This window comes from Gossypium hirsutum, chromosome D12, assembly GCF_007990345.1.
Source record: "Gossypium hirsutum isolate 1008001.06 chromosome D12, Gossypium_hirsutum_v2.1, whole genome shotgun sequence".
Lineage (NCBI taxonomy): Eukaryota > Viridiplantae > Streptophyta > Magnoliopsida > Malvales > Malvaceae > Gossypium > Gossypium hirsutum.
The window spans coordinates 55,451,729-55,478,497 of NC_053448.1; the positions used below are offsets into that span (position 1 = coordinate 55,451,729).

A 26,769-nucleotide genomic window follows, 5' to 3' on the forward strand; every position below is an offset into this window, starting at 1 on the left:
ATAATCTTGTTTGACCCTTTTTCTTATTAAACTGGCTCAACTACCCCATTTGTCTTTGTTGCTGCTCCCAATTTTACCGTTTCCTTCAAATATTTTTGGACAATTGAGCAAAATAAGGGACTAAAATTATAAATTTACCCATATAATTTTGAATTCTAACATTTTTATTTTCGAAAAGTTTATTATTACCACATTAACCAACTGTGCAATCAATATATTAATAAAAGATTGATATAAATAATAAATCACACTTTAGTTTATTGGTAAAGGATAAAGGTTTGAGTTTCAATCTATTTATATTTTTCTCATGTTTAATCATAAATTTAGTCATTAATGTCTACATATTTTGTCAAAATGGTCTTAATTGTATTTTTGAGTTTTTTTATTATAAATTTTTGTTCTTTTTTTCAAATTGTTCTTTTTAGCAGATTTGATGAAAATACCTTTAAAAAAATTAACGGGATGATGTAAAATTCCGTACGTAGAATATTTTTAATGAGATATAATTTATTACTTAGATAACCTAACAAAATAATTACATGTGGAAAATAATAAAATAAATAATTCATGAAGTTAAAAAAATAACTCTTAATTTAAATAAAATAAATGTAATTATCTAAAAAAATTCAAAATGATCTTATTGGGTTATTTAAGTAATAAATTACATCTTATTAAAAATATCTCATATCATTCCCGTTAGGTTTTTTTATAGTACTTTCATCAAATCTGTTAAAAAAAGCAATTTAGAAAAAAAAAACAAAAATTGATGGCCAAAGAAGACTCAATAATACAATTAAGGCCATTTTAATAAAACATATAAATGTTAATGGTGAAATATACAATAATAAAAATTATTTTATAAAATAAAGATATTTTCATGGTTACACAATAAAGTTATTGGTACATTGACTGGAAAAATAATAATATTATTATTTCAACTGAGTTAAAAAATTGAAAAGCAAAAATTAAAGTGAGTAGGATTGCAAAAAGAAAGAAAAGGTTTAAGATTCCAAGTCCACACCTTACATAGCTACTACCATTGATATGCTAAGATTGCTTTTTCCCTTCCCATTTAACTTATTCACAACATTTAATATTTCATATCAATTAAGATTTCAAATTAAAAGAAATGTTTATCATTCAAACGTTGGCCTGCTTCATATGTTGGAATCTAAAGGTTTCCTAAATTTAGTTTCTGTTTTTTTATATATATAAAACATAAAATATATATATATTTACATAATTAAACAAAAGAAGCAATAAACAGAATAAATGTGTTGTCAAATTTGTAAGTGTTTGATTCTAATTTCCAGGACCTTATTTCATATCTCCAGAAATTCAATCATATAATGATTTTTATTCCATTGGTGGCCCATTTGCTATCATGCATGGGAATACAAATATGGTTATCCGTCTTAGTTGTGGACTTAATGATAAAGCTGTTGTAAATTATTACTTATAATTAATATAAATTGTTATTTTTTGGTAAATTATAAGACCTTAATAGTACGAATTCAGGTTATTCATATTAACACATAAAATCGTAATTTATTATTATTAAATTTATTTTTGTTATACACCAAATTCAGAAAACCAAATCATCCACCCCCAACATCTCAAATCAATCTAAAATCATCATTTTGATGGTTTTGCAAGAATCATAACATTATTAAGGAATACGATTTTAGAAAGATAAAACTAATTTTTAATGAATAGTAAGAAATAAAAATAGCATGGAAAAGTGGTTGTGGATTATAATATCTGTAAACTGAAAAGTAACACGTGTGAGTAAAAGCGACGGAGAAGTGATGATGTCAGAATGCCTGATGCTGATTGAAGGAGGAATCAGAATGCAGATCAACGGCGTAGATTGATGAGTTGTGTTGGGACCCACGCAATGCAAACCAAACTAATGATGATTACTTCGAGTTACTCCTTTGTATTCCGAAAAATAGGAGTATTTAGGTAAAAATACAGGTTTGAATAAAAAATAAGATATTTTTTACACGGATTGAGTCTCGAGTAAAATTTTTTTAGTCTAGGCTCGGTCTGGCCCAAATAAACTATTTTGCTATTGTTTCATTATTATATTGTTACTATTTTATTATTATTATTTTAGATATTACATAATTATTGATTTATTGTTAATATTGCTACTATTTTTAAGATATTTGTTTGTTAAGTTACAATTATCTTATATTATTTAAGTATAAATATTTTTATTTTTTATTTTTATTTATTTTCAATTTGTTAGAAAATATTTTTTTAGTGTATTTGATACAATACATTTTTTAAATTTATTTTTATATAAAAGATTTAAAAAAGTTAATATCCATTAGACTTGAACAGAATTTTAAGTCTATTTTTTAAATAGGACAAAACGTTTTATATTAATCTGAACTCGACTTATCCCAATCTATGATGAAGTGTAATGGTGATGGGTTATTACTTTGTGACGAGCCAACTAACTAACAAAATAAAAATTTGATGGGAGGGATTGGGATTTGAGTTTCTAGCCATTGGCAGGCTTATCCCTTCCCTTCAATCATATATAGTATGTAAATCTTTTCATAGTGGTTAATCAGGCCTTATATTCTTTATCCAAAACATTTTAACTTTGAAATTTTACTTAAAACCATCAAATTCTTTTCTATTTGACTTAATCATCCTTGCTTCAATTTAATAATTTTATCTACCACAAGTTGAGCCATTAACTTTTCTTTATAATTTCATTTAATTATCTTACCTCAATTTATTGTTTAATTATAAAATTTGTCAAGAGTATTAGTGAGCGGTAGATAAAATAATTTATGTAAACTTAATGAAGGCATCAACGTGTGTATCACTACTTTTTTTTTAATGTTCTATTTACCTTTACTTATACAAACGAGTTATTTGAAAATAAACCTTCATGATACAATGAAACCCAATAATTGTTTATATTTTACATTGACGAAAACAGTTCTCTAAGCACCGAGCAAAGCATAGCAAGAATATCAATTTTTATAAAAAAAATTCTACACCAATTCTATATAGAAATCCTAAGAATATAAAATATGGAGGAGAATAGAAAGAAACATTGTTTCTATGTTTTTTTTCTTTTACGTACTATACAAATAAAATTTCACTCGTACTTATATTTCTTCATAGATACATAATTATTCAATGGATAGTCACATCTTTAAACAATAAACATAATTATTCAACGGATATTTAGTTGAATAATCATAACTCTTAATTAATAATTGATATAACTTATCACTATAAATAGTGACAACTCTTGGTTAATAATCAATTAACATAATTTTTGGATCACTTATAATTTTTTAATTATAATTTATATCTTTTGAAATTTTATAAATATTTTAAAAATGTTACAATAAAACCCTTTTTTTAAGTATTGTTGACTAGATTTGGTCCCTCCTATTCATCTTCTCTCCCACTCAATTAACCTTAACAAAATGATATTATTTTATTTAAATTTAATTACAAATTTATATAAATATTAATATAATTTTTTACCCAATTCTAAATGAAATGAATGTATTTGGAGCCCCATGTACCTGTTTCATTTTCAGATTTATTTTTTTTTTGCTCTCAGCTACATTAATTAAGCTATAATATCTATTTTCATTTTCTTAATTCAAAAGTTGAGGAATATTGTGGCTGTTGTTTCCATTTTTCTTAAATATTGATCTGTTTTTGTTGAGAAAGAATGATGAATATAGTACTAAGACAACCCAGACGAACGGATGTGAATTAATTGTAGAATACGATGATAAGTTCAATTTTAAAAAAAAAAAAACATTCGACTGAACTTTTTGGCCAAGTGGATATGATTAAAAATAGTGAAAACACTATGATTAAAAATAACAAAAAGAAGCACATGACATGTGATAATGGGACATTATAATTCTATGTTTCAACAATATGCCTAAATGAAAATTAAGAGAACCATCCAGTGAATTACAACTCATTCTTCGGTTTCATATTTGTCTGATCAACAGCACAATATCACATGAACTCTCTCACTTTAATTTAAAAAGAAGAAAAAAAAAGAATGGGAATTTGTAACTTTTGGCATCTGAAAATGAAGCACATTGCACATGCAAATCTAATTTAGATTTGAAGACCAAAGGAAAGAGTAAATGAAATATATATTGCTTCATTTTTTTTCCAAATTTCACACTATAAAATATTTTTAGATTTAATAGTTCAGCAACACATTTTCTTTAATATTAGAATATCAGTCAAGAGTTGGGGACAAATTTTTGAAAACATATTAATTAAAGTTCACATAAATATTAAAAATTGTTTTTGGTTTAAATGGTAAAAACAAAAAATTTATATGCATCATTATGGTAAATTTTTTTATTGATTTAATTGAAAAAGACAAACTCACCCTCTCAACCATTTAAGTATAGATAGATATAGTTCATTATAGTATAAAAATATCTTAAGATTTTATAGCCTAATGATTTGGATTATTGGCAACGTTACTTTCAGTTGCTAGACTAAACACATATGCTGCCCCTGTGTTTAAGGCAACAGTGGAAGTGGAAATTCCTGCTACGAATTTAAAGTTCAATATTTTTATCCTAAAACAATTGTTTGTTTTGAATGATGAAGGGGGGGAGAGAGAAAGAGAGATTCCTCACAGTTTGATGGGGGCTAGTTGTAAGGCAGGGACCAATGAAGCGACTGAATGGTAAAGCCGAAGGGTGGCTTTGGCGATGTGGTCCTCATAAAATAATGGAACACTATATGTAATCATCTGCAGACACTTGTGGGAGAAAGGTAAGGAAACAGTAACTTTGGATTCAGGTCACTGTCAGAATGAAGATGACAATAGATTCCATGGAAAAACTAATAGATGGAAGTTAATGGTTTTCAATCAACAAACTATCAATCCATCACTTCTTCTTAATTAATTGTCAGTTTCAGCATCTTGCAGTTAATGAGTTTTTGAAACGAAACTGGGTCATTGCTATAGTTCGCCTTGTGTTAACAGAAAAGATACCAATAATCTGGCACAACTTTGATTTTTATTTGGTTGTTTATTACTTATGATTTAAATACTTGTTATACCTCCACCGATTTAAGACACAATAGGCTACCTGAGGAGTGACCTCCACCCGCTATAGATTGGGCAGTTATTAGAAGCTTTGCCTTCCGTTTCAACTATCCAACCAAATGGGATGAAGCTGCTCAAAGAAGCTACCCACCCATTCCCTAGAAGGATGCCACCACTCGTTCCTCTAGGCACCCGATCTCCTATTAAGAACATGACTCTTGAGGCCACCGAACCCCATGTGGGCTCAACTACTCCCTACCATAATTCAAAGGGAATGACAATATGTCCCATCACGGACATCCTTTCCACGCATCTCACAATGATGACCTGATAGCGGGTCTGACATGTTAATGCCATCTAACATGGGACCTCTCCTGTAAATAACCCCCAGAACGAGGAGGAAGGGATTGACTCTTCAACATTCTAACCTACACTCTGCTACTCTGCTCTCAGCGTTCACCTCCACCACCTTCACTTTCAATATTCTCTGGCTCTCCGCCCAGACAAGGTGAACCGACCTCCATCAACACCAGTACATCCTCCTCCACGTCTTCTCGTTGATCCCACACATCAACAATACTATATCCCTCTTCTACCATTTTAGTCCTCTTCTTCTATTTAAACACTGTTTCTGGCTTGCCGTGGACTTCGGAGTCTCTGTATGGAATGAAAATATGGGAATTAGTTGGCAATTGAAGCATCCGTAATTTAAAGCGTGAAGATGGCATTAAATATTTCTATGAGCAGATATAGATGACAGAAAACCAAAGAACAAAATGAATTGAGGTCTGGAGGTAACAAAAGAATCCAGGGAATGATTTTGCACCTTTGGAACTTTCAAAGGATGGGATTTAAAGCTAAATGATTCAGTTAATAACAGCATTATTACATAGTTAATGCCATGTTTCAAACAAGTCAAAGAACCGTTCATATCCTTGTAAAAAAAGAGTGATGATGTCCCTCCCAAGCAGGTGAACCCGGAAAGAACAATGTTTTCAAGCACCAAAGCAGATGTATGGAAGATCAATCGCATTTTAAGTTCCATTTTGAAAGTTATTGTGGTGCACATGTATGCGTTCTATGGAAAACTGTTTTCCTCAATGAACAATACTATTCCCTGCTCTACAACATGGTTTCCTTTCCTATCAAAGGCACGACTTAGGAAACCATCATTCTTGTTAGAGAAAAATCCCACTGTTTCAAGGCATGCTATAAGCTCGACCAAAGTTGATCTACAAGCTTCCCTTATATACACTTGGAGAAACTAGAAAATTTACGCATTCATAAGTTGGCAAAGAAGATAGTGACAGATAAACCGAATGTATTCTCCCATACAAGAGAACAATTTCATTTTTCTCCTTTATTCTTCCTTGATTTCACTCCATACAGGAGGTATAAACAGATAGCATGACAGCACACAATCAGCACAACATAAGTAATGTCTACACCTAGGGCATAAAAGAATACAGCGAAGACAAGTTTAGATTGAAAAGAAAATTAAGAAACTCTAGGACCAAAGCCTATCATGGCATAGAAACTAGTGACATTTACCTACTCCATCATATAGATAGTGCCTACTGTTGTAAAATTGTGGTGCAAGAAAGAAAAATTGAGGGAAATAAAATATAAACTTGAAAGTGTGATACCCTGTCCTTAAAACCTTATATTTTTAAAGCAGTGAATCTATGTTTCATCATTAGAAGTCTTTTCCGAAAACCCAATTGGTAAGCACACAATGGGCTAGCCACCCAACTTAATTACCTAAATTATACTTTATATATGTTAGCAATGCGGGATTACTAACTTTGCAAACTATTAACACCAACTTCCAATAACAAGGCGTTTATGAAAAATCCGAGAAAAATATCCTTGCAGTCCAACATATGTCATTTAATAGGATATATAAGTAACAAATAACCAAATCCACATACGTCAAACGAAGGAGTACTAATGAGTAATGATGCTCACCTTAAAATAAGCTTGTTCCAGCTCCGAAACCCTGCTTTAGTCAAATTTTCAATAGTCGTAGATCTTTGCTTTTCACTTCTCCCAGTCAGCAAGAAAACTTTAGAGCCCAAATTTAAAACCTTCTTCAAAAAGTTTCAGGCTAGGGTGGGCTAGGCTCTATTGCTGGTGCCATCTCCTCTATACCCACTTATTGAACTCAACAGGATCGAAAATCTCCAAGCTGCAAATTCACAATGAAACCCGCCCGCATTAGAAATTAAGCAATTTCAGTCCCACAAGAGAGCAACAATTAAAAAGAACAAGTTTGTAAACCTCCCAAAGCCATATTAATATGAATGTTATTCTCCTGCAAGAATGGTGAGAAAAATGATAGAATTATAAAAAGCACAAAAATTTGTTTCTGCCTAACCTTTTGCATCAAACTATCAAATCCAGTGCATGTCTGTTTATATTTCTCATATTCCCAAACAGCTTCCAATATACAAAACAGCTCAAGATTACAGACAAAGGGATACATAAATTTCAAGCAAATTTCTTTGCTGAAATCAACCAGTTGTTTCGTGTGAAATGTGAATGGTGCTTGATTCTCTCTTCTTCTTTTTTTATTATAAATTTATTAGTAAGATTCCCAAGGCAATGTATACGTCTCAAAATTCTAAATCCTAGCTCCCATAAAAGATACCCAAATTCCATATTTCTTCTACTTTCCCGCGTTTTCTTAGCAACCAAACAAAATTATGAAAAATGAAACACCCTTACCCATAACCATGCTCAACGTAGTGGAGAACAAAGTTTCATCAATGTCAAAAACTCAAACGTGTTTCCCCATCTCCGCTCAGATGCAGGCTCATTGCAAAAACCCTAAACTCAGCCTCAGTCAAAATCCTTTCGAGATCCACCTTATAACCTCGACCCATCATGCAAATCTTTAACACAGAGGAAAATAAAATTTGGGAATTGAATGGAAATGAAATAGAGAGAAAAGAGAAGGAAAAGAAAATGCTTTTGTAACATAACGATTGCTGGTGTGAAGAGGAAGAAAGAAAGGAAACACTTTTGGCGACGAATTTGAGAGCATGCAGTGCAGACAGTGGAGGGAAAGTCCGGTTGGAGGATGATTCTATGAAGGACTGACCGCACCATGTTATCTGGACCCATTTGGTCAACTCAGTCTGGTCAATCCTTTTCTTTTTTCTTTTTTTAAATTACAAAATATTTTTATATAATTTAATAATAAAACATCTTTTACACTATAAAATTATTTAAAGAACATTGTTTTATTCTTTTTCAATCTTCTCTATTTTTTAGTTTATTTATAATTTTAATCCTCTATTGTATTAAAAGTTGAGATTTAATCTATACATTAATTCTCATATTTTTTTTATAATATTATTAGTTTACTAAAACATTTTAAAATTATTAAATATTTACATTAATGCAAACTACTCTTTAGAAAAAGTTGGTCAAATGATTTAAATTTAATACAAAATTTGTATGGCAATTAAATACTCAAAAATAAATTTAAATCAGCAAAATATATAAATTATATTAGATTAAAGCTATTAATATTAAATTTTAATTTGATATAATTATACACATTAAACTTAAATTGTGATTCATAGATGCGTATATTTAAAAAAATATATACATACATGTATATTCATATTAGATTAATATAATTAATTGTGTATATAATATATTATGCTAATTCAATAATGTTACTTATAATTAGTGAAAATCAAATTAAAGAAAAATTTTATTTATAAAATCGTACAAAATTAAAATCCAACCTTACATATTGGATCAAAATATAACATAGTGAACCAACTAAAACCATAAAAGTTAATGCCCACTAAGACGGTAACTTTTCCCCCGAAATGCAACGCCCTCGCCTGAATTAGGCTGCCTTGCTGAATTATCGGTCTGGTTCTGCTCTGACGGCGCCGTAGTTGTTCTTGCTCGATTACCATCGAGTCCGTAGCTTCTTCCTCGGAAAGCAACTCCGGCAGAAGGGTCACGCTGCACTGGAGAATTAACTTGGATTCCCTCCCCCCAGTACGCTACTAGTTTGTGTCTGCAAACGCTCATTAAGGACTATACCACACAGTTCAACATCCCACTAAAATTTGGTTAATCCATAAACATACATTTACTTCATACCAAGCGGTTTAAGTTCCATCACGAGTGAGTTTGTTTCGATTATATTCATTGAAATTTATATCGTAAGCTGAAAAATAAACAATGGAAAGTAAGGATACACCCAAAGAGGGGTCTTGAGAACGTATTTGCCACCAGCAAGAGGATGAATCACTGTTAGAAAGTAATAAAGATGCCCTGCAACCATTCCTATTATATCTTCCATTAAAGAAGCCCCAAATATTAGATCCAAAGCTAGCAATGCCCATGGTAGATAAAATCCCTGCTTTGCCAATATCCAACATTTAGAACCAGTTCTAAAAATAGCAATTCCAACTCCATACTACAGTTGTTATTTTGCAGTTTCAGCTCTTATCAACGTACCTTCAATGTTACTACACCATAGATGCTAATTTGTGCATTTGGGAACTCACGGCTCCAAACGTAGACGATCATGAAAACCAGTGAACCGGCCATGAAAGGTGTCCATAGAAATGGAATAGCAGCCATCACCTAAAGAATCAACCAGTAGTATGAAATTATTTTCAGTTTTTATATTTATATGTAGGTAAAGGTCGATTGGTATGCTAAATTCACTTGTTACTCACCAAAAGTGACAGTGCTCCAAACATCAGCATCCAGACATAGTCTGCTGTTCTCTTGTCAAAAGGCCCTCTCTCTAGTAACACACCATACCTTGCTCTGTCAAATTAAACTTTAAATGTTTTACACTATTTTCTTCTCCAACTAAATATGATACTGCAAGGTTTGTATCTTGATCTTGTGTCTGGATTATTTGTCCATATATGGATAAAGAGGTATGATTCTTTAAATATGGAAAAGGTTAAGCATACTCGTATTAGACATGTACTTGAGCCCACTAATTCTAGATAACATAGAAGAGAAGAGCCGAAAGATTTAGGTACTGACATCATTATAAGACGGATGGCGAAAAAGGGTGAAAATGGCCCAAGGAAGAAGAAGTTGGTGATGAGCCTCCAAACCTGCAACAAAAGAATATCAATGATGAACCACAAAAAAAAAAAAAAAAAGAGCTCTCCAAGTTGTAAATTTGATTAAAAAAAAAGCTTACAAGTTTACCTGGAAACGTTTAAATACATCTTGGTAAGAGAGAGCTATGTTCCAGGGATCATAAAGGCCAAGATAGAGGGCGGAGGTGGTCATCAAACAGGCCACTCCATAGAACTTGCTCACAGGCGGCAACGATTGATAATATCTGATTATATTTGAAGCTAACACACAATTAGAACCAAAATATTAAAAGAAAAGTATCTAAATCAGACAAAGGAAGAAAGGTTACTGTGCTGGTGTAGACATTGCAGGAACAATTAATAATGCCTTGGGTTGTGCAAGATCATAAGAACATGATCATGGACTTGTAGTAGTGGTGGTGGAAATACCAATGGCGTGACTTTTGAGTTTGGCAATGATCAAGTCAAGATAAAAACCATATATTCCAAGTCTTCTCTTTTAATTGTCCCAGCTCATTGGACCAACCATTCTATTGCAATACCCGGTTGGTTCAGTGTTTGAAAATTTCTTGGTCTGACGAAGCCCACATAAATGACCAATGAGCTGATTGGTGGAATTCGTTATCTGGTCCATTTTTTATACACCATCGATATAATTTTTAAAATTCTCAGAGATTTTTTTTATGCTAGGAAGCAATTAAATTATAATGGAAAAGGGGTTTACTGATCGAAATTTTAACTTCGTGTCAATTAACTTGAAACACACACAAATTTGCTTTTGAGCCAATAACTTAATTGGTGGATTGAAGAGAATTAAAGGTAGATATCATGGAAAATCGAGAATTTATTATAAAACAAACTTTCGAGATAATATACAGTGCTCCATATTCATTCATAACTATATCAAATTCTTGTCCTATGATACCTTAAAAGCCCTGTTGATGTATATCAGCAATAACTAGACTAAATTTTGTTAATACAAAACGGTGTTGGTAGAATGTAAATTACTCAACTACTGCATGCTTTGATGAGAGCATGTTCCCTTTGTATCCTAAACTTCAGGACCAGATGCGAATAAGCAAATAAGGCCCCGAAATACTTGCGCTGAAAGTTTATGTGCTTGAAAAAGCTCACCATCCAGATTCCAGATACTCTCTTTGCCGATTGAAGTGAATGTAAATGCCGGGGTCTAGAAATAACATCAATAATGGGTTCAGAAAGAATTTCAGGGAACACCAGAAGACAAAAACATGGGAAGAACATATACCTTATGATGTTCCACAAAGTCGAAATTCAGGGGGTTTCCGCCTTTCCTTGCCAGCTGCGTAAGATGCCTGCAGGTATTGATTAAGAGCCATTACAGAAAAATGGTTTTCTAGACAATGAAGAACTATGCAGAAACAGTACAAAATTTGCAAATGCACTGATGTAAAAGGAAATGAAAGGACCAAATAGAGATCCCCAAAATCCTTATTGAGAAAAGCAAATGCGGCAAATTACCAGAGATATAATGCATGAGGGCAGTCTTTAATTAATAAAAGATGTAGGAAACCATCTGAAAGGTGTGCATCAGCCACTAAACCGTCAGGTGCCCTTTCATTTCGGTTAGACATTATGGCAGCCCCAACACTAAGAAAACGCCCTTTAGATTTCAACCATCTTGCTTCTGGCGAACTTATTGCAGGCGGGCTTCTTGTTGAAGAATAAACTGGCTTTGTATTACACACATCGCAATTAGCTTGGCAAATATTTCTTTCAGATTTTTTTCGTTTCAAGCTCCGCACCCTACTAAGCATCCTACTTCCATCTAAAATTGAACTATCTTTTTCTGATTCAACTTCCAGGTATCCTACTTCTGCTTCATATGACCTTTATGAAGAAAGGAGGTTATCATGACTTTGCATAGTCAGCTAAATATCAAATATTAAAAGGTGGCATTTGTAATAATAATATTGCTCAGACATGCCCTGGGAAAGGGAAATCTCAAGCTGAAAATTAATGACAGACATTAACAAGCTAAAATGAAAATGAGATCTCTAGAAAGGTGAAGTTGTTTGAAGACTTCAAGTCAAATAATAGCAGCCAAATCCAGCTCAAATTTCTTACTAAAAAGGGGACAAAAATCTCGTCCTAAAGCAAAGCAAGGAGGTGAAGGGAAAATTCTTCCACGATGCATTATATACAAACAAAAAGAACCAGCTTCAAAGGCCTCTCATAACTGAAGGGGAACTTATTGTAAATTTCAGACTTAACTGCAATTCTTCTATAACTAAATTGGAACAAATGCTTGAAGCTGATTATCTTATTGAATGCTATTGCCACCAAAACCTAACATCATTAATCTACAAACTCATTAAGTCTAGATGAAGAGAAATACCTGTGTTTCAAAAACACTTTAGTTCCCGCATAATCATAACGTTTGGGGCCCATCCAGCGGTATTTTTCACTCTCTGTAATGACATCTCCATAAAATCCATACCTGATAAATTTCACTGATGAGTTGCAAAGTGACAATGAGGGTAATTGTTAGAGCAACAAAAGAACACAAGCACACTAAAATGCCTTTCAATTATCATGACTGTGCTTGAAAGGTTATTAACCAGCAAACATGCATGCATTCAACAACATTTAAGACATTTATATGCCAATACTCTCACAAAACCATAACACTAGTTATAACAAGAAACTACCCAGCAAAAGAAGCCGCATAGCGTACACAAGGTTCAATCTTTGAGGTAGATGTAGTTTTCCATCTTACAACTTGAGCAACATCAAGGCACAACTTTTTACCCAGGATAATGTGCAGTGCAGACGTTATAGGATCTCGAGCACCAGTGGTGCTGCAATAAAGAAATCAACAAAACAATATAAGTAGAAAACAAATGACATCCATGATTAGCTCCAACAATTTTCAGTTAGATATATGTTTTAAGCATGTCAGCACTACAAATCACAAGCCATTTCCTCAAAGAGATGTGATACCTAACGAAAGTTGTTATTACCTTGGCTATAATTACATCAAAGCAAGGTTGTGGGGCGGATAATCTGGATAAAAATCCTAACATTTAGTACTTAGCATAACAGATAGTTCCTAAGACTTAAATCCTTAGCATAAGGGGCAGCTCTTAAGAATTGGACCCTCAAGTCTATTTGCCACCCAAGACATAAACCACCCATGGAACCATGGGCCCTACACTTGTAGACTAGGTGAGCTTAACATGTGAGGCATATAATACCAGAGGCAGAAAGAAACCAGAACAGCAAAGAACTTTTTTCAAATGCTTTAAAATCCTATATTCCATCTAACATCATGTAAAACATCACATCTAAAACAAGAAAAAGGAAGAGAGACTTTTAGATCACATTTAGTTATATACGAGTATTTGACAAGAAGAGGCCTTTTGATAGAAATCAATGTAACTTGAAGCCACCCAGTAATAATATTCAATTATTTCTTTAATGTTTTTCCCTCCCAATTTATCACCACTTGCCACAGTGAGCAGCCACTTGGTGCAAAAATGTAAAAGCTTAGGGCAGTATCCATATCAGAAGGACAATTCAAAGTTAGGCAGGTGGACTGTATCCTGATATTACAAATAGTCGCCCAAAATGCCTGCGGCATGCATCCACATGCAAGCTACAGACCTAGCCTTACTATGTTGAGCCCTAAAGAAGGAATATTCATAAGGATGGAAGAATATACCATATAACAATAGCATCTGTTGAACCTGCAGGAATTATTCCAAATCTAAGCCTTTGGTTAGGGAGTGGATTCTCAATTTGTTGATCTGAATATCAAAAAATTTGTTTAGGTTTCAAGCATTGAAAATATGTAAACAATATAAAGAGACCATTTCCGCCACTGTATAGAGAGTTGCAAACAGAGTTCCATTATCATGGTAATTTGTAAGAATACAGTAAAAACTAACCTTCAATGTGAGAACCATCATTAGTTCCTGTAAATAAAAGCAAACATGGTTATACAGGATAAACAGAACAACCACAAAGTTGATTCTTATAGAAATATGGTTATCATGAAACACACTCAAATGAGAGAATCCTGATTCATTATGAGCCGAACTTGAGAGAAGAGGATCACTCTCTATGTTGTTATGAATCTCAGAATCTGCTCCATTTGGATCATTAACTAAGGGGTTGCTGTTATTCCCCAGAGCATCAAGAAAATCTGAAGGGATAGGAGGGAAAGGAGCTTTATGCCTTGAAGAAAGAAACCCGTTAAGGATTTCATTGAAGAAACCATCACCACCCTGCAAATTGACATGAAAAAAAATCACCTTTGTTTATGTATGGTACTATAATTGTCACATAGTGTACTAATAGGTTAAAGCTTAAAGAACAGAAAATGGAACCAAGCCCGCCCAAAAATTAGGTATTTGTTGAGTTAGGTCATTCGGCACTCTTACAGCCTACACAAAGCTTTGAACTAAATCTGTACCACTTAAACAACAAAACATGAACCTGAAGTTAAAAAGAAGAATCTTTTCCATCAAGTTAGCAACTTACCTATTATTTGGTATATTTGGTATAATTATTCTAGACAGAGAAAAGATGCATATGGTACCATAACATGCAGGTATCAAATCACTTACAACAGCTAGAACACCATCATATGAATTCAGCTCTTCATTTGTGGCGGATGTCATCACATCAAATGCATGCCCTGCCCTCTGTGTTACTATCACCTGAAATTGAAACAACAGGTCATTATAACTAGCCAGGCATGCTTGACTTAGTAATAGGTATTAATTGAACCTTTATAACTAGGATTAATATGTTTAAATTTCCGTGATAAGAAAACATGACAATTAATGGGAAAATGCAACAGTTGATAATGTTAGGAAAATAATGCAATAAGATCTATCTGCATTTGTTATGGAAGCTTACCTTTGTGTTTATTTTAGCACGTGAGAATATAGGAGCAACGGTTTCCCAGATCCTCCGTCCATTCCCTTTCCCACTCATTGGATGAACAAATACCTTATTAAATGGGAAAAAAATCTCTTAAAATATCTTCAATTTCTCATTGGCATTATATCTTGAAACGAAAAAATTTTTACATACTATAGAAGATATATACCAGAAGATTCTTTGGTCTCCCAACTTCCTTACTAAGAGAATCATTAATTTTATTCACCCACATTTGACATGTCTGCAAGTCCTTGTTACCAAATTTGTAAACCGCCAAGCTCCAAAGGCAAGGCTGTGACTTAGACTTTTGAAAAGTATGCACCATAAAGTGGTTCATCTGCAGCAGTAAGTATGATGAATCACTGAAAAATATTATCATTATATAAAATGAGATGAAAAAAAACAAACAAACCCCAGAATCATGAGATCCATTCCCCACGAAACACTCTGCAGCAAGTGTGAGATCTGATTCTAGAATCACATCACTGTCTATTATCTCTACGGCATAGACATCAGAGAATGTTAGCTTCGTTGCCATTTTAGTTGCCACTCTAGGAAGAAATTTAATTCCCAAACATGTTGATCCATCCTGTTCCAGTAAATATGAAGAAGCCATCAGAAGCTAAATATGACCCTATATTCGTGTAAAAACACAGCTCAAAGAAGCGGAAAACAATGGAGGATCCTTACATTGATCAAAAGGTATTGAAACAACCTACCTTAAACCATAGTGTATTGTAACGTACGATAATTAAGGAATAACCTATCTTACAACTTAAACCAAAATTAGATTAATTTCTCAATAATCAAGGGGTAACTCAGCTCATACACTTCAAGAAGGTAAAGGGCAAATAGACAAAAGGCAATTTCAATATCATCCAAGAAAAAGCGCAAAATGGATAAGCTTAAGAAAACACACAAATACACGCAAAATGATGGGTTGCAATCAAATGAACAGAAAAACAAAATTATATAACAGTAATAATAATAATAATAATAATAATAATAATAATAATAATAACTAAACATGAAGAGGTATGATAATTAAGGAGAAAGAATCAATATACAAGATAAAAAGAAATAAGAACTTACATTATCCAAGGAATAAAGCGATTTCCAAGACAAACCATCTGAATTAAGAGTAAGAGTAACCTCTCCAACGTGATCCAAGAACAAATTCGAACTCAAAACGGATGTTTGACCCTCAGCGTCGACATTTCGTTGGGATATATTCCCAGAATTATAAACACTTCCATTTATTTCCATTAATTAGATTAACTAGTATACAAATTTACTATGGAAAAATAAAAATTGAGATAAAAAATCACTAGATTTAAAAAAAAATTAGTTGGAATTAAAAGCCCTAAACCATGCTTCATATACCAAAAAAGAAACAAGAATGAAGAAGAGAGAGCCAAGGTTTTTATTTTGTATTGGCGTTTACTTTTATAAGGTCCGAATGGAGAGATCGGGTAAATTGCATTCGGGTTTGGTCCACCCTCAACACGAAAGGCATTCACTTACTATTCAAGGGACGAGGCCTTGGAGCCGTTGAAAATTGGCGCTTTGTGTTTTTCATGTATCGTTTTTTTTCGACTTTTCAATCAACATTCATGTAAAATTCCTTGTTTCAAGGAATGAAACAAAGGGTGGGGAAAGTTTTGACATTAAAACAAACAATTCCCAATGAATTTTTACTTAAATTTCTTCATTTCTTAGCCTCATAAATGTCTCTTCTACAAATGCTTTTCGGTAAAATACAATAGGCATAATTGTAAAAAAAAACCCTCAACCTTTGAAGACTTTTGATTTTGTGCTCTTATCCTTTTTATTTTTCGACTGACACCTTTAATATTACGATTTTTTTATAAATCAGTCCGTTTTTAACAATCAACCCGTGTTAACCGTTAAATTCCACGTCATATATGACGTTATTTTAACTTTTTTTTCATTTTGTCTCCATTTTCTTTTTTCTTCCCTCTGTCTCTCTTCCCCTCTATCTGTTGATTCCAGCCATGAATTTTTTTTATCAGGATTTGACTTCATCTTTGATTCTTTTGTGGTAACCCAATTTCAAAAACTAATCAGAACGAAATAAACAAAATTTGCTCTTTAAATTTGCAAAAGACCAAACTTTAAACACTCATCAAGCTGAGTTCTTTAACCCCAAGCTTCCACCCAGAATCCTTTCCTCTTCCAAAAAGTTCGAAGGCTCATCGGACATTGTCGACCTCCGTTACCACATGAGTCCCGTCCTTTCCTCGTCGCCGATCAATATCTACCTCATTTGGTACGGTCGTTGGTCTGTTTCCCAAAAACTCCTCATCAAAGACTTCATAAATCGCCCACGAGTTAGCCGAGCTCTCCACAAACCCACTGGTGAACGCATGGTACGCCGGAGAGGACCCCACCGCACCAACGGAGATAGGAGACCTCTGTGAAGGGTTGTACGGTACCGGCGGCGGCGGAGGGTACATTGGTCAAGTCACGAGAGACCAGAAAGGGAAAACGTATAACATGAACGGCAACAAAGGAAGGAAATTCATGGTGCAATGGATTTGGAGCCCTGTTTTGAAATCTTCTGCCGGTCCCAATGCTTTGGATTAAATTTAATTTCATTTTTCTGGGTTCTTTTTTCCATTGAAATCATTAGATTCATTTCCATGGAATCTTGAGTTTTGCATGTCAATTTAGGGTTTGAGATAGTTGTATGTATTGTAGAGTTGTATAAACAGGTTGATGATGAAGATGAATAAGTTTAAATATTATAACATTATTTTATGTTTATTTAATATAAGAAGAAAATTTTCATTTCTTTGAAATTTGCCATTGTAGTGGTGGTGATAAAGAGCAAATTTAAAGCTTTGGGTTTTAGAAGAATCGGGAAAAGAGAAAGAGGGAAGAAAATGGAAACAAAATGAGAAAAAAAAGGTTAAATAGATGAGTTCATATATGACAGTCGTATGCTTATATGGCATGTCATATGCGTTATTATGTTAACCTGATTAACTGTTAATGTTGACAGCTAAAAGTAGACTAATGTCCAAAAAAAATCGTAACGTTGAGAGTCTCAATCAAAATATAAAAAGATTAAGGACACAAAACAAAAGCCCCCAAACGTTGAGTGTTTTTTTTACAATTATGCCAATACAACAATAGATGATGTCCTTGGATGAATTGTTGAACACTTACGGTGATAATATTGAAACAAGGCATGTTACACCAGCAATTTCAAGGCAGCACTGTGAAAACCTTTACGTCGTCCATATCTGGGCTTCTGACTGAGTATTGAAATGTCCACCCGTGACATGCGCCGGCGTGTACACCATCCTTATTGATAGCAACAACAGCTCCCATAAAATCAGGAAATTTTCTTGCAATTCGTGATATTGCATCCTTGGCCGCAAGCTCTGGTTCCATTCCTTGTCTCATGCTCTCTACAACTTGATAGCTGAAAACAGATACGATGAGGTTCGCACATACTACAACAGATTAATCGAAGTAGAACAGTTGCAAAGGGTGAATTTGAGAAAGGAAACAACCGAGTAAATGAAAAGTTAGCCATAAGAAATAACATGCTAACAAAGCAATGCTAATCAAAGACTCCATCGTAGTAATTTGCCACCCTCGAAAAGATTCCTAAACTCTAAGAACATTGTTCTCAAATATTTCAATTAATGGGGCCTCGTCTAGAAAAGAAGAAAAAGTTGAGCAAGCTTTCTCGTGCCTCTCTTACTTTCTAGTCACATAGCCAGCTGCCATTTCGCTTGCAGCCATCAAGACTGAAGGCGAGTCAAGAAGGAAGAGAGAGTTTACAGTTCAAAACCTGGAGTGAAATAGTCTGGTTCTAACGAACCTGGCATCCCACACAGAAGACGATTTTTTTTTGATAGCAGACTTTCCCTTTTCTGATACTTTATTAGTATTAACCTGATCCAAATAGTGGAAGTTAAGTATTGAGTTTATTAGATACCATGGAAGGAAGCGCATCATGATGTCACCATCTCCAGTCGCACCACAAGCACCAACCCCATCATCAGCGTATGCAGCAGATCCAGCAATAGGTCCATCACCCACCCTGCAATCAGGGAAGATAATGTTAGGTGAATAAAAACTCTGGTGACACAATGTAATCCCCCCCTCCCCCTCAACCATTTCCCTCCCTCCAATAAAAAGTTAAAGATGCTTATGAAAAACCAAGACAAAACTTCATTAAAAAAACTTATCCATGTTTTTGAAACAAATTTTATATGTGACGTTTTTTTTTCAAGGCATCCAGAACCCTTGATACTAAAAAGTGGAAAACATCATCGGTGCTGCTTAACGTTTTTATTTCACAATGAGATATCCACTCTACCTACACCTACCTTAGATGTCTCTCTGTCCACCAGCTACAAATAAGTGGAGCCAAGAGTGATCTTGTTGTCTAACTAATTTTATTTGAAATCATTCAATCTCTTTCAAAGGTTTATGAGATAATAATTTACCAAATGCTGAATAAATTTCAAGAAAATATAAGATTAGTACCTGCCAGAGATCTTAAAGGTTGCACCATTTGTTGATGTACCAACAGCCACATGTCCCATCTATGCAAGAAAAAGAAAATCTCATTGAAAACAAATGTGAATCTCAGAATATATGCACCTAAATGGCAATGAATCATCAGTTACAACTTACTTTATCGATAACAGCCATTGAAATCGTGTCATGGCTATGAGGACCGACAAGACATGTCCTGGATTCAATAGTTCCTATTGAATTGGCTTCAGAACAAATCCCCTTATTATGCCCCAGGTTATCCTTAGGCTGAAAAGGGCCACAGCTATCAACAGGTACAACATTTTTCCGAAAATTAGGTTGACAGTTGTTTTCTTTCCATCTTGTCCATTTATCCATAGACTCTGATGAACTGAGGTTTGTGGGTCCAGGAAGACCCATTGAAATCGCAAAGATGGATGCTCGTTCACCAACAAGCATTGTGTGTTTAGTATGTTGCATGACTAATCTTGCAGCTTTAATGCCATCCTTCACATACCTCATAGAAGCAACAGCTCCAACCTCCATTGTGGCCTATTGCATGTCCTTGGTGAACACAAAAGATTAAGTTGTTTCTCTTAACAAAAGCAAACAAATAAGGATCAAAATAACACACAAGACAAACTTGACACAATGTTGAATACCCCATTCATAAGCAATGCATCAATTGTAGTTTCTCCATTCTCGTCCGGACTTCCACCAGGACCCACTGTTACAGCCAAATTCATGTCAATCAGGGAATTAAATGGTAAACAAAATCACAAAACTGCACATGTTCCATTGTTTTTAGTGAACCCATTAAAGAGGAGGCAACATATATTGAGCTTTTACTTCTAAAATACTTTTGGTCCCATACATACGTTAAAGAACATTCTCAAGGAATACATTAAAGAAGTACATATATAATACCTTTGGGACAACCAGATATTGCTTAATAGAATTCAAAGCATGATTTCAACTAGTGATAAAATTTTCTACAAGTACACGTTCAACTGATAGCAACAAATATTCTAAAAAAAGAAAAATGATGGACCAATTATCTGTCTGGTTAACTAATAGATGCAAGTCCTGCATAACCGAAGGATTTAACCAGACAAAGGCTAAAAACCCAACTCAACCCAAACAAGAAGCATCCTGATTTCTGACAAATTAAACCAAAAAATAAAAAGAACCCAGAGTTTATGCTACCAACCTGTACCATCACACCTCAATTCCTCGCAAGCGGAACAACCCTCCACCACCGCATCAACAGCATTGAACCTTTTATCAACCGCTTCCCACGCAGCTCTCACAGCCTCCAGGAAAGGCCATGTGCTCACCACTATTGGGTACTTCCCTGAATCCTCAACCCCTTCTTGTACTCTCACCTGATAACCAATACAATATGTATGAGATAACAAACAAATGTATATATCATTAATTGAAGGAGAGGAATGAAAAGGCCCAAAACCCATGTCACCGAAGTCGAAGAAAACTACCAAGGAAAACAAGGTGAAGAGGAAGAGAGGTGCGATAATGAGGTTTGTAGGAGCCATCAGAAATTCAGAATAGTTGAAGATGATGTTTTCGATCGCAGGTTCAACGAACATATAGTGGACTTTTCAAGTGAATGTTGCAAAGGGTAGAGTCACTGTAGTCACCTTGATGAGGCGCGGGTAAGTAACAAACCAATCAAAGTATGTTGTAGGGGAGCCCATTTGGGTTACCGTACTTTTGAGGATAAAATTAAGGAAAAACTAAATTATGAGTTTAGTCGCTTAACTAAAATAAATAAATAAGCTTTCGTTCAAGTTTGCTCGAATGTTAAAATTAATGTTATAAAAAAATTTTATTCACTTAATCTGTATTAATTAAAAAATTTTCCTCACAAATCTATGAGCTAAAATTCAAATAATTTTTTATCGATCTTCAACAGTGACTACTAGATCAACTCGAATCTAAGATATATTATTCTACTATACTAATCTACCGTATAGATCGTCGAATCATTGTTTGGCTCATTGCAAAATTATATTTAAAAAAAGTTAAACTTTTAAATAGTTCAATGACCAAATTGATGCATAAATCGAGTCACTAAACTATTTAAAAATTTTCATTTAAGGTTAAATTATTTTAAACTTTTATCTATCAAATTAAAAGTGTTTGATAAACTAAAAATTCAAATATTGAAAAGTAATTTTTAAAATTTTTAATGCTAAATTTTATAAATACTAAATTTATATTAAAAATTTATTTGAAAAATTAGTAAATATAAATATTGAATATAATTATGTTATTTAATAAAAGTATTTTAAAAAAATTAATTTTAATCTTAAACAATTTAATATTTTCTACTTATCAAACACACATTTAGCCAAATTTCTTTTTTTAATAGAAAATTAAAATTTATAATTACACATTTACAAGTCCTATAATTACACCTCAGTCAAAGTAGCATTACTTGCCATTACACTATGTCAAACCCAAATATGAGAATAAGCAAGAGTGATGCAATTTAAAACTTCATGTGAAACGCATTTGCAGAGGATTCTTGTAAGTGTCAACTTGTTCATGTGAAAATATTCACTATTGCCAATTTGCCTTTATTTCTGTTAAAAGTTACAAAACAGGTGGCAAATAGACCTTCAAAGAATTTATATATTTACTCTGTCCTCGTCTTTTTCCTGAAAAACAAACCAGCATTTTCCATTCACAAGCAGTAGCTTTAAGGTAATTTCATTTTCATCTCCAAATACAAACAAGTATCTACTAATGAATAAAATGTACATTCAAGTGATCTAGCTCAAATTTCGAGTTTCATACCCGGATATGATTGACTTGGCTGCCCACAAGGAATCATCTAGTCTCGGTCATCTCCAGACTGTCTCATTAGCGTCTGTAAATATGGGATTGTGTTGTTCTATGAGGCATTGAATGACCTCAATGGCACCAAAATCAACCGGGATACCATCATCCAAAGGAATGTGGGAGGAAGCATCCATATCTTCTCCATCATCTGTAGCCATAACAAAGAAATAGTAAATCATGAATGAAAACCAGAACCTTCAAGGTTCACAAATACATTTTCAGTCACCATTTCTTTGGAACAAGCATAAGTCAATGCAGCGGTATATAACTATCAAGTCACTTAATTTTTCCCATCATTTCCAATCCTGTGATTAAGAACTAGCTTCCCCAAGTAGAGACTAGAGACCATATTCTATTAAATATTTTGTTAGTATTAGCATGAAAGTATGCTTTCTCATACACAATCTTATAAGAGCAAACTGTAGCTGATAGGAGAATTTACCTTCAAGCATGTCCCATGCACTATAAGTAGGGGTTGAATCCATGCTACCCTTAGAAGGACTTTTGAGTGGATGACTCCAGTATTTCCTATAAGATTCTGGTTTTCTATCCTTCTGCCACATAATAACAGGGGCCATTTCCAAGGCAAGGCTTCGTGCATCCATCTATTGGAAGATAAACAACAATAAAACGTTGTTAAAGGTACAACTTGTCTATCAGATAATAATAAGCACATAACTGCAACACAACTGTTTGGAGGGATGGGGAAGTGAAGAAACCAGGAAACTGCTTTATTTATATAGGTATTTTGTTCACGAGACTAATAAAAAGATGCTAACAATGACCTCAAAGAAATAAATTTTCCACGAAACAGAAATCATTTTGATCATCAAGTTAGCTTTAGCCCATCAGTACAAGGTAATATAGAAATTCATCAGGTCTGAATGGCAACTCACATATGTGGAGAAATATAAGCTTTTACAATTATATCCAACCTTACTTGAAACCACCTTTAAAGGAAATGCATGAATGCAAAGAGATAAACAGACAGATAGACACAGAGAAAGAGATAACTCCTACCTTGTTAAGGACTGATTTCTGGCTAACACGAAGCAGCAATGCAGTGATGAACTCAAGAGTCATGTAATTTACACTAGGAAGCATTTTCAGTACATTCCTCATAGCATGTATGCTAGAACGGGCACTTTTGATCTCATCATAAAGCTCAAAGGTGGTCAATGGCTCAGGAAGACTAGCAATATAATATTTGGCTAGAGCTGCTACATCAATTGGATTCACACCCTCTGGTATGGAGGCATTAAAATCTGTGATATACATATGACGACAAATTATGACAATCCAAATAGAATAATTTCTAGTCAAATTATAGCAGATAACATGCAAGATACCTTGGTTGTATGCAGAAACCAATTGCTCAATGACCTTCTTATCTCCTTCAGCTTTAAACAAGTATTGAGAATTTATACCTAAAAAATGTCAAAAACAAATATGTTACCTTCTGTAAAAAGAAAATGTATATTGCAGCAACATTTGCTAAATAAGTACCGGTCTGGATCACCTGATAATATGAGATAATCTGCACATTTCACCAATATAAGAGGGATGGGCTTGATGGCTTGCTGCCGCTGCACAGTAACCTCAATAGGAACTCCAAATACTGAGGACAAGAAAAAAAAGTAAGGGGCAAACACTATGCATTGCTGGAAATATCCACAAAGAGAGAAAGGAAGTGACAAGGATCCCCAAAGAAGTCACCATTTGGAGAATGCATTGTGGTCGGGATAGAGAAACTTACCATCAGTGCTGGCAACACCCTGCAAATGGAATACACATGATAACAGTTCAGAAGCTTGAAAGTGCATGTAAGAAGTCGAAAGATTGAAAAACAAACATCAAAAAGAAAAGTAAAGCGCACAAATTCTATACCTTCTGCCATCGTTCTATATCTGTCAAAATTGTCTTGCTTTTCTGTGCAGTCTTTTTTGCCACCTGTAAACAAATTCACCATTACATATAAGTCATCTTTTACCATGATTTCTGTAGAGGCCTAGGTTAGCCTAGTCTGTAAAAAATAGTTACATCAATGCCTTGTTTAAGCATCAATATATTGCATTCTTAATTACACAAAGGTCAACAGTAACATCAACAAATATCATAAAAACACGAATGGATAGAGAGGTCCGAAATTCACTAGTTACTTGAAACCTTGATAGTTCTGCAATAACAGAAGTGAATCAAGTCATAATACCCAATGGAAAAACAAACAAGCAACTAAAACCCTTTCCGTGGGGTACAAAATTTTGATAACAGCACAAGCTTAACCTATCAGAGTAAAGAACCGAATGAAAGGCAATCTACAAAGCAGGAAATTAGACAGAAAAGAAACAGAGTCTAAAAAACAAACAATCACAATTAAGAATAATTGGTCAAGCACGGAATAAGATTCCAATAGCATAAAACTATAGGCAGATATATCAAATGCTACAGGAAACATCAAAATTTAAATGGTAGCCCATCCTCTCTCATGATGTAATTGATTATTAATACGATGAACAACATATATAATATTCCGTAAGATCCGTTTAATTAAAAAGGGATCAATTAAAATTACTCTTAGAGATTCTTTTCTTTTTACCTCTTCAACTTTTGTTTTCCCAACAACGACCCTGTCTTTAGTCCCGGTGATGCCTTTCCTCAAAAAGGTTCCGGTCGTTGCAGCAGCCGATATAAGACTCTCTTGCACAGCATGTCTTGTCGCTGGCTGCCGGAGAAACGCCCATCGGCTTTTGACCATGGAACCAACTCGTTCCGCCACGTCAGTGACGTTGCCTTTGGCATCCTTTGCAACTTCTCCAACAAACGTACCAGCGGTTTGGCTAGCTTCCTTCAGCTTCACCCCTGCAATAAAAAAAAAAGCCCGCTGACGTTGCAACATGTAAAAATAATAATAATAATAATACAATGATATGCCGAAGAATTGATAGTAAAAATTACCTGAGGAAGAAAAAAAACCAGTCGCCTTCTCTTGCCACTGCTGCGATACGGCTGAAGGCATCGCTTCCGATTAACGCAAACCGAAAAAAATGAACTACCAAAAAAGCAAAGATTTGAAACTTGAGAGAAAGTAAGCGAAATTGAATTGATACATAATCGTTTTTAGTGATCAAAAAAATAAATGATCGATACAGAGCCCTAATTTTTGACGGAAAACTGAAAAAAAAAATACTTACCTTTTGGTGTAGCTTAAATGAAGCAACGATCAAAGACGAACTTTTCCTTTTGGCGAGTTGAATCGGTAGGTGATAGCGAAAGTCGAAAGTGCTACTTTTCTTTTAATAGCTGTAACAGTTCAATTTTAATATTAAGTTCAATTTAAAATAGTTTTTTTTTTTTTGAGAAATTTAAATTTTAAAAATTAGGTCAGTCATTTTTAAATTTACAGTTTACAAAATAAAAAACCACGTGGAAGTTACTCAGAGAATACCCGGGTTTCTGGAAGCTTCCAACTATTCTGACGGCTCCCAGCAGCACCACCAAATATTTTTTTTTATATAAAAATATTTTTAAAAAGTACGACTGGAAATTTTATCCTTCTAGCTAAATTTCTTTTTGAAAATAATTGAGTTAAATTATTAATGATTATATTTAATCAAATAGTAAAGGAATATTTGCGGGTCTCTACTCTTGTCGAATTATGTATTCTTCATTCGTTTATATTTTGTATGGATGAATCGATTTTAATTCATTTGTGTTATGTATTGATTTAAACTTAATTTGTATTTATTATTATATTGTATAATTCTATTATAATTGTATACAAAGTTTAAAAAACTAATGGAACATTTGTTATTAAAATCCTAAATAATAACTTAATGGGTAAATTTGAAGTAAAAACCATTTTTAGAAAAAAAAATTAAGAGTTTTGGGTCAAATTTTTGAATATTTAGAGAAATAGACTGATTTTGGAGAGAAAAACAGAAAACATGTCCTACTGCCAACAATAACTTTTCCCAACGATTTTTTTCAACGAATAGTTTATTTGTTATGTAAACCAAGCCATTTTCGGATGTGATGTCTGAACTTTATTCGAGATTCTCTGTCCCGAGAATCTCTAGTTTAGAATTACGGTTACGATTTTGAAAAAAAATTTCACGAGTTAAGGTTAGTGTTGAAAATATGAGAAGAAAAAATGCGTCCTACGGAAAGTGTTTTCAGATAATGTGGCAAAATGTTCTCTGAAAGTACGCCTTGTAAGACGCATTTTAAGTTGACTTGGATGTCATATAGGCTGAAAGCACGTCTTACAAAGTGTGCTTTCAGATAACA

The 26,769-nt window shown here is 33.6% G+C and overlaps 4 protein-coding genes and 1 long non-coding RNA gene across 7 annotated transcripts; all 5 read right to left on the reverse strand.

Annotated features, from left to right (window-relative positions):
* Positions 1-5,004: 5,004 nt before the first annotated feature.
* Positions 5,005-8,209, reverse strand: LOC107955109 (uncharacterized). Its single transcript, XR_001699808.2, has 3 exons — positions 7,802-8,209; positions 7,043-7,262; positions 5,005-5,731 (listed from the first exon to the last, which is right to left on the reverse strand). It is a non-coding gene; the product is annotated as an uncharacterized lncRNA (long non-coding RNA).
* Positions 8,210-8,774: 565 nt separating this feature from the next.
* On the reverse strand, positions 8,775-10,692 carry LOC107955110 (derlin-1). Its single transcript, XM_016890821.2, has 7 exons — positions 10,500-10,692; positions 10,280-10,415; positions 10,109-10,182; positions 9,787-9,880; positions 9,563-9,691; positions 9,301-9,461; positions 8,775-9,116 (listed from the first exon to the last, which is right to left on the reverse strand). The coding sequence occupies exons 1-7, from the start codon at positions 10,514-10,516 to the stop codon at positions 8,885-8,887; spliced, it is 843 nt and encodes a 280-aa protein (XP_016746310.1). The 5' UTR covers positions 10,517-10,692; the 3' UTR covers positions 8,775-8,884.
* Positions 10,693-10,996: 304 nt separating this feature from the next.
* Positions 10,997-17,918, reverse strand: LOC107955111 (ceramide kinase). Of its 2 annotated transcripts, none has more exons than XM_016890822.2 (13): positions 16,192-17,918; positions 15,512-15,688; positions 15,269-15,436; positions 15,076-15,168; positions 14,781-14,873; positions 14,216-14,438; positions 14,100-14,126; positions 13,874-13,958; positions 12,861-13,010; positions 12,548-12,649; positions 11,671-12,039; positions 11,438-11,504; positions 10,997-11,359 (listed from the first exon to the last, which is right to left on the reverse strand). In XM_016890822.2, exons 1-13 carry the CDS (start codon positions 16,363-16,365, stop codon positions 11,222-11,224), a joined length of 1,866 nt encoding a protein of 621 aa, XP_016746311.1. In that variant the 5' UTR covers positions 16,366-17,918; the 3' UTR covers positions 10,997-11,221. The 2 variants fall into 2 exon arrangements, with proteins under 2 accessions (XP_016746311.1, XP_016746312.1); XM_016890823.2 differs by lacking the exon at positions 16,192-17,918 and adding an exon at positions 15,819-15,978.
* A 242-nt stretch (positions 17,919-18,160) lies between these two features.
* Positions 18,161-21,450, reverse strand: LOC107955112 (probable isoaspartyl peptidase/L-asparaginase 3). Of its 2 annotated transcripts, XM_016890825.2 has the most exons (7): positions 21,114-21,450; positions 20,828-21,002; positions 20,280-20,344; positions 19,777-20,169; positions 19,627-19,685; positions 19,073-19,177; positions 18,161-18,550 (listed from the first exon to the last, which is right to left on the reverse strand). In XM_016890825.2, the coding sequence occupies exons 1-7, from the start codon at positions 21,222-21,224 to the stop codon at positions 18,331-18,333; spliced, it is 1,128 nt and encodes a 375-aa protein (XP_016746314.1). In that variant the 5' UTR covers positions 21,225-21,450; the 3' UTR covers positions 18,161-18,330. The 2 variants fall into 2 exon arrangements, with proteins under 2 accessions (XP_016746314.1, XP_016746315.1); XM_016890826.2 differs by lacking the exons at positions 20,828-21,002; positions 21,114-21,450 and having other exon boundaries at positions 19,777-20,181; positions 20,280-20,348.
* Positions 21,451-21,983: 533 nt separating this feature from the next.
* LOC107955113 (uncharacterized Rho GTPase-activating protein At5g61530) lies at positions 21,984-25,818 on the reverse strand. Its single transcript, XM_016890827.2, has 11 exons — positions 25,674-25,818; positions 25,438-25,531; positions 25,079-25,341; positions 24,370-24,432; positions 24,239-24,257; positions 24,002-24,100; positions 23,832-23,909; positions 23,503-23,747; positions 22,925-23,087; positions 22,438-22,630; positions 21,984-22,298 (listed from the first exon to the last, which is right to left on the reverse strand). Exons 2-10 carry the CDS (start codon positions 25,496-25,498, stop codon positions 22,485-22,487), a joined length of 1,137 nt encoding a protein of 378 aa, XP_016746316.2. The 5' UTR covers positions 25,499-25,531; positions 25,674-25,818; the 3' UTR covers positions 21,984-22,298; positions 22,438-22,484.
* Between the last annotated feature and the right edge of the window lie 951 nt (positions 25,819-26,769).

Bases quoted from the DNA above. Each gene is read 5' to 3' on its own strand.
- LOC107955110 (XM_016890821.2), bottom strand. The intron at 9,881-10,108 runs GTCAGTACCTAA...TTAATTTGACAG, and splicing joins GCCATCCGTCTTATAATGAT to AGCAAGGTATGGTGTGTTAC. The intron at 9,692-9,786 runs GTGAGTAACAAG...TTGATTCTTTAG, and splicing joins TTGGAGCACTGTCACTTTTG to GTGATGGCTGCTATTCCATT.
- LOC107955111 (XM_016890822.2), bottom strand. From the start codon at position 16,365: ATGGAAATAAATGGAAGTGTTTATAATTCTGGGAATATATCCCAACGA. The intron at 15,169-15,268 runs GTATATATCTTC...CCATTTAATAAG, and splicing joins GGAGACCAAAGAATCTTCTG to GTATTTGTTCATCCAATGAG. The intron at 13,011-13,873 runs GTATATTCTTCC...TCTTTATTGCAG, and splicing joins ACAGATGCTATTGTTATATG to CACCACTGGTGCTCGAGATC.
- LOC107955112 (XM_016890825.2), bottom strand. From the start codon at position 21,224: ATGTTCGTTGAACCTGCGATCGAAAACATCATCTTCAACTATTCTGAA. The intron at 20,345-20,827 runs GTTGGTAGCATA...TGGCTGTAACAG, and splicing joins ATTGAGGTGTGATGGTACAG to TGGGTCCTGGTGGAAGTCCG. The intron at 19,686-19,776 runs GTAAGTTGTAAC...TTTCTTGCATAG, and splicing joins CAATGGCTGTTATCGATAAA to ATGGGACATGTGGCTGTTGG.
- LOC107955113 (XM_016890827.2), bottom strand. From the start codon at position 25,498: ATGCCTTCAGCCGTATCGCAGCAGTGGCAAGAGAAGGCGACTGGTTTT. The intron at 23,748-23,831 runs GTATCTTGCATG...TGTATATCACAG, and splicing joins GGTTTCTGCATACAACCAAG to ATTTTAATGCCTCCATACCA. The intron at 23,088-23,502 runs GTAGGAGTTATC...ATCTTCCAATAG, and splicing joins AGAAATCAGTCCTTAACAAG to ATGGATGCACGAAGCCTTGC.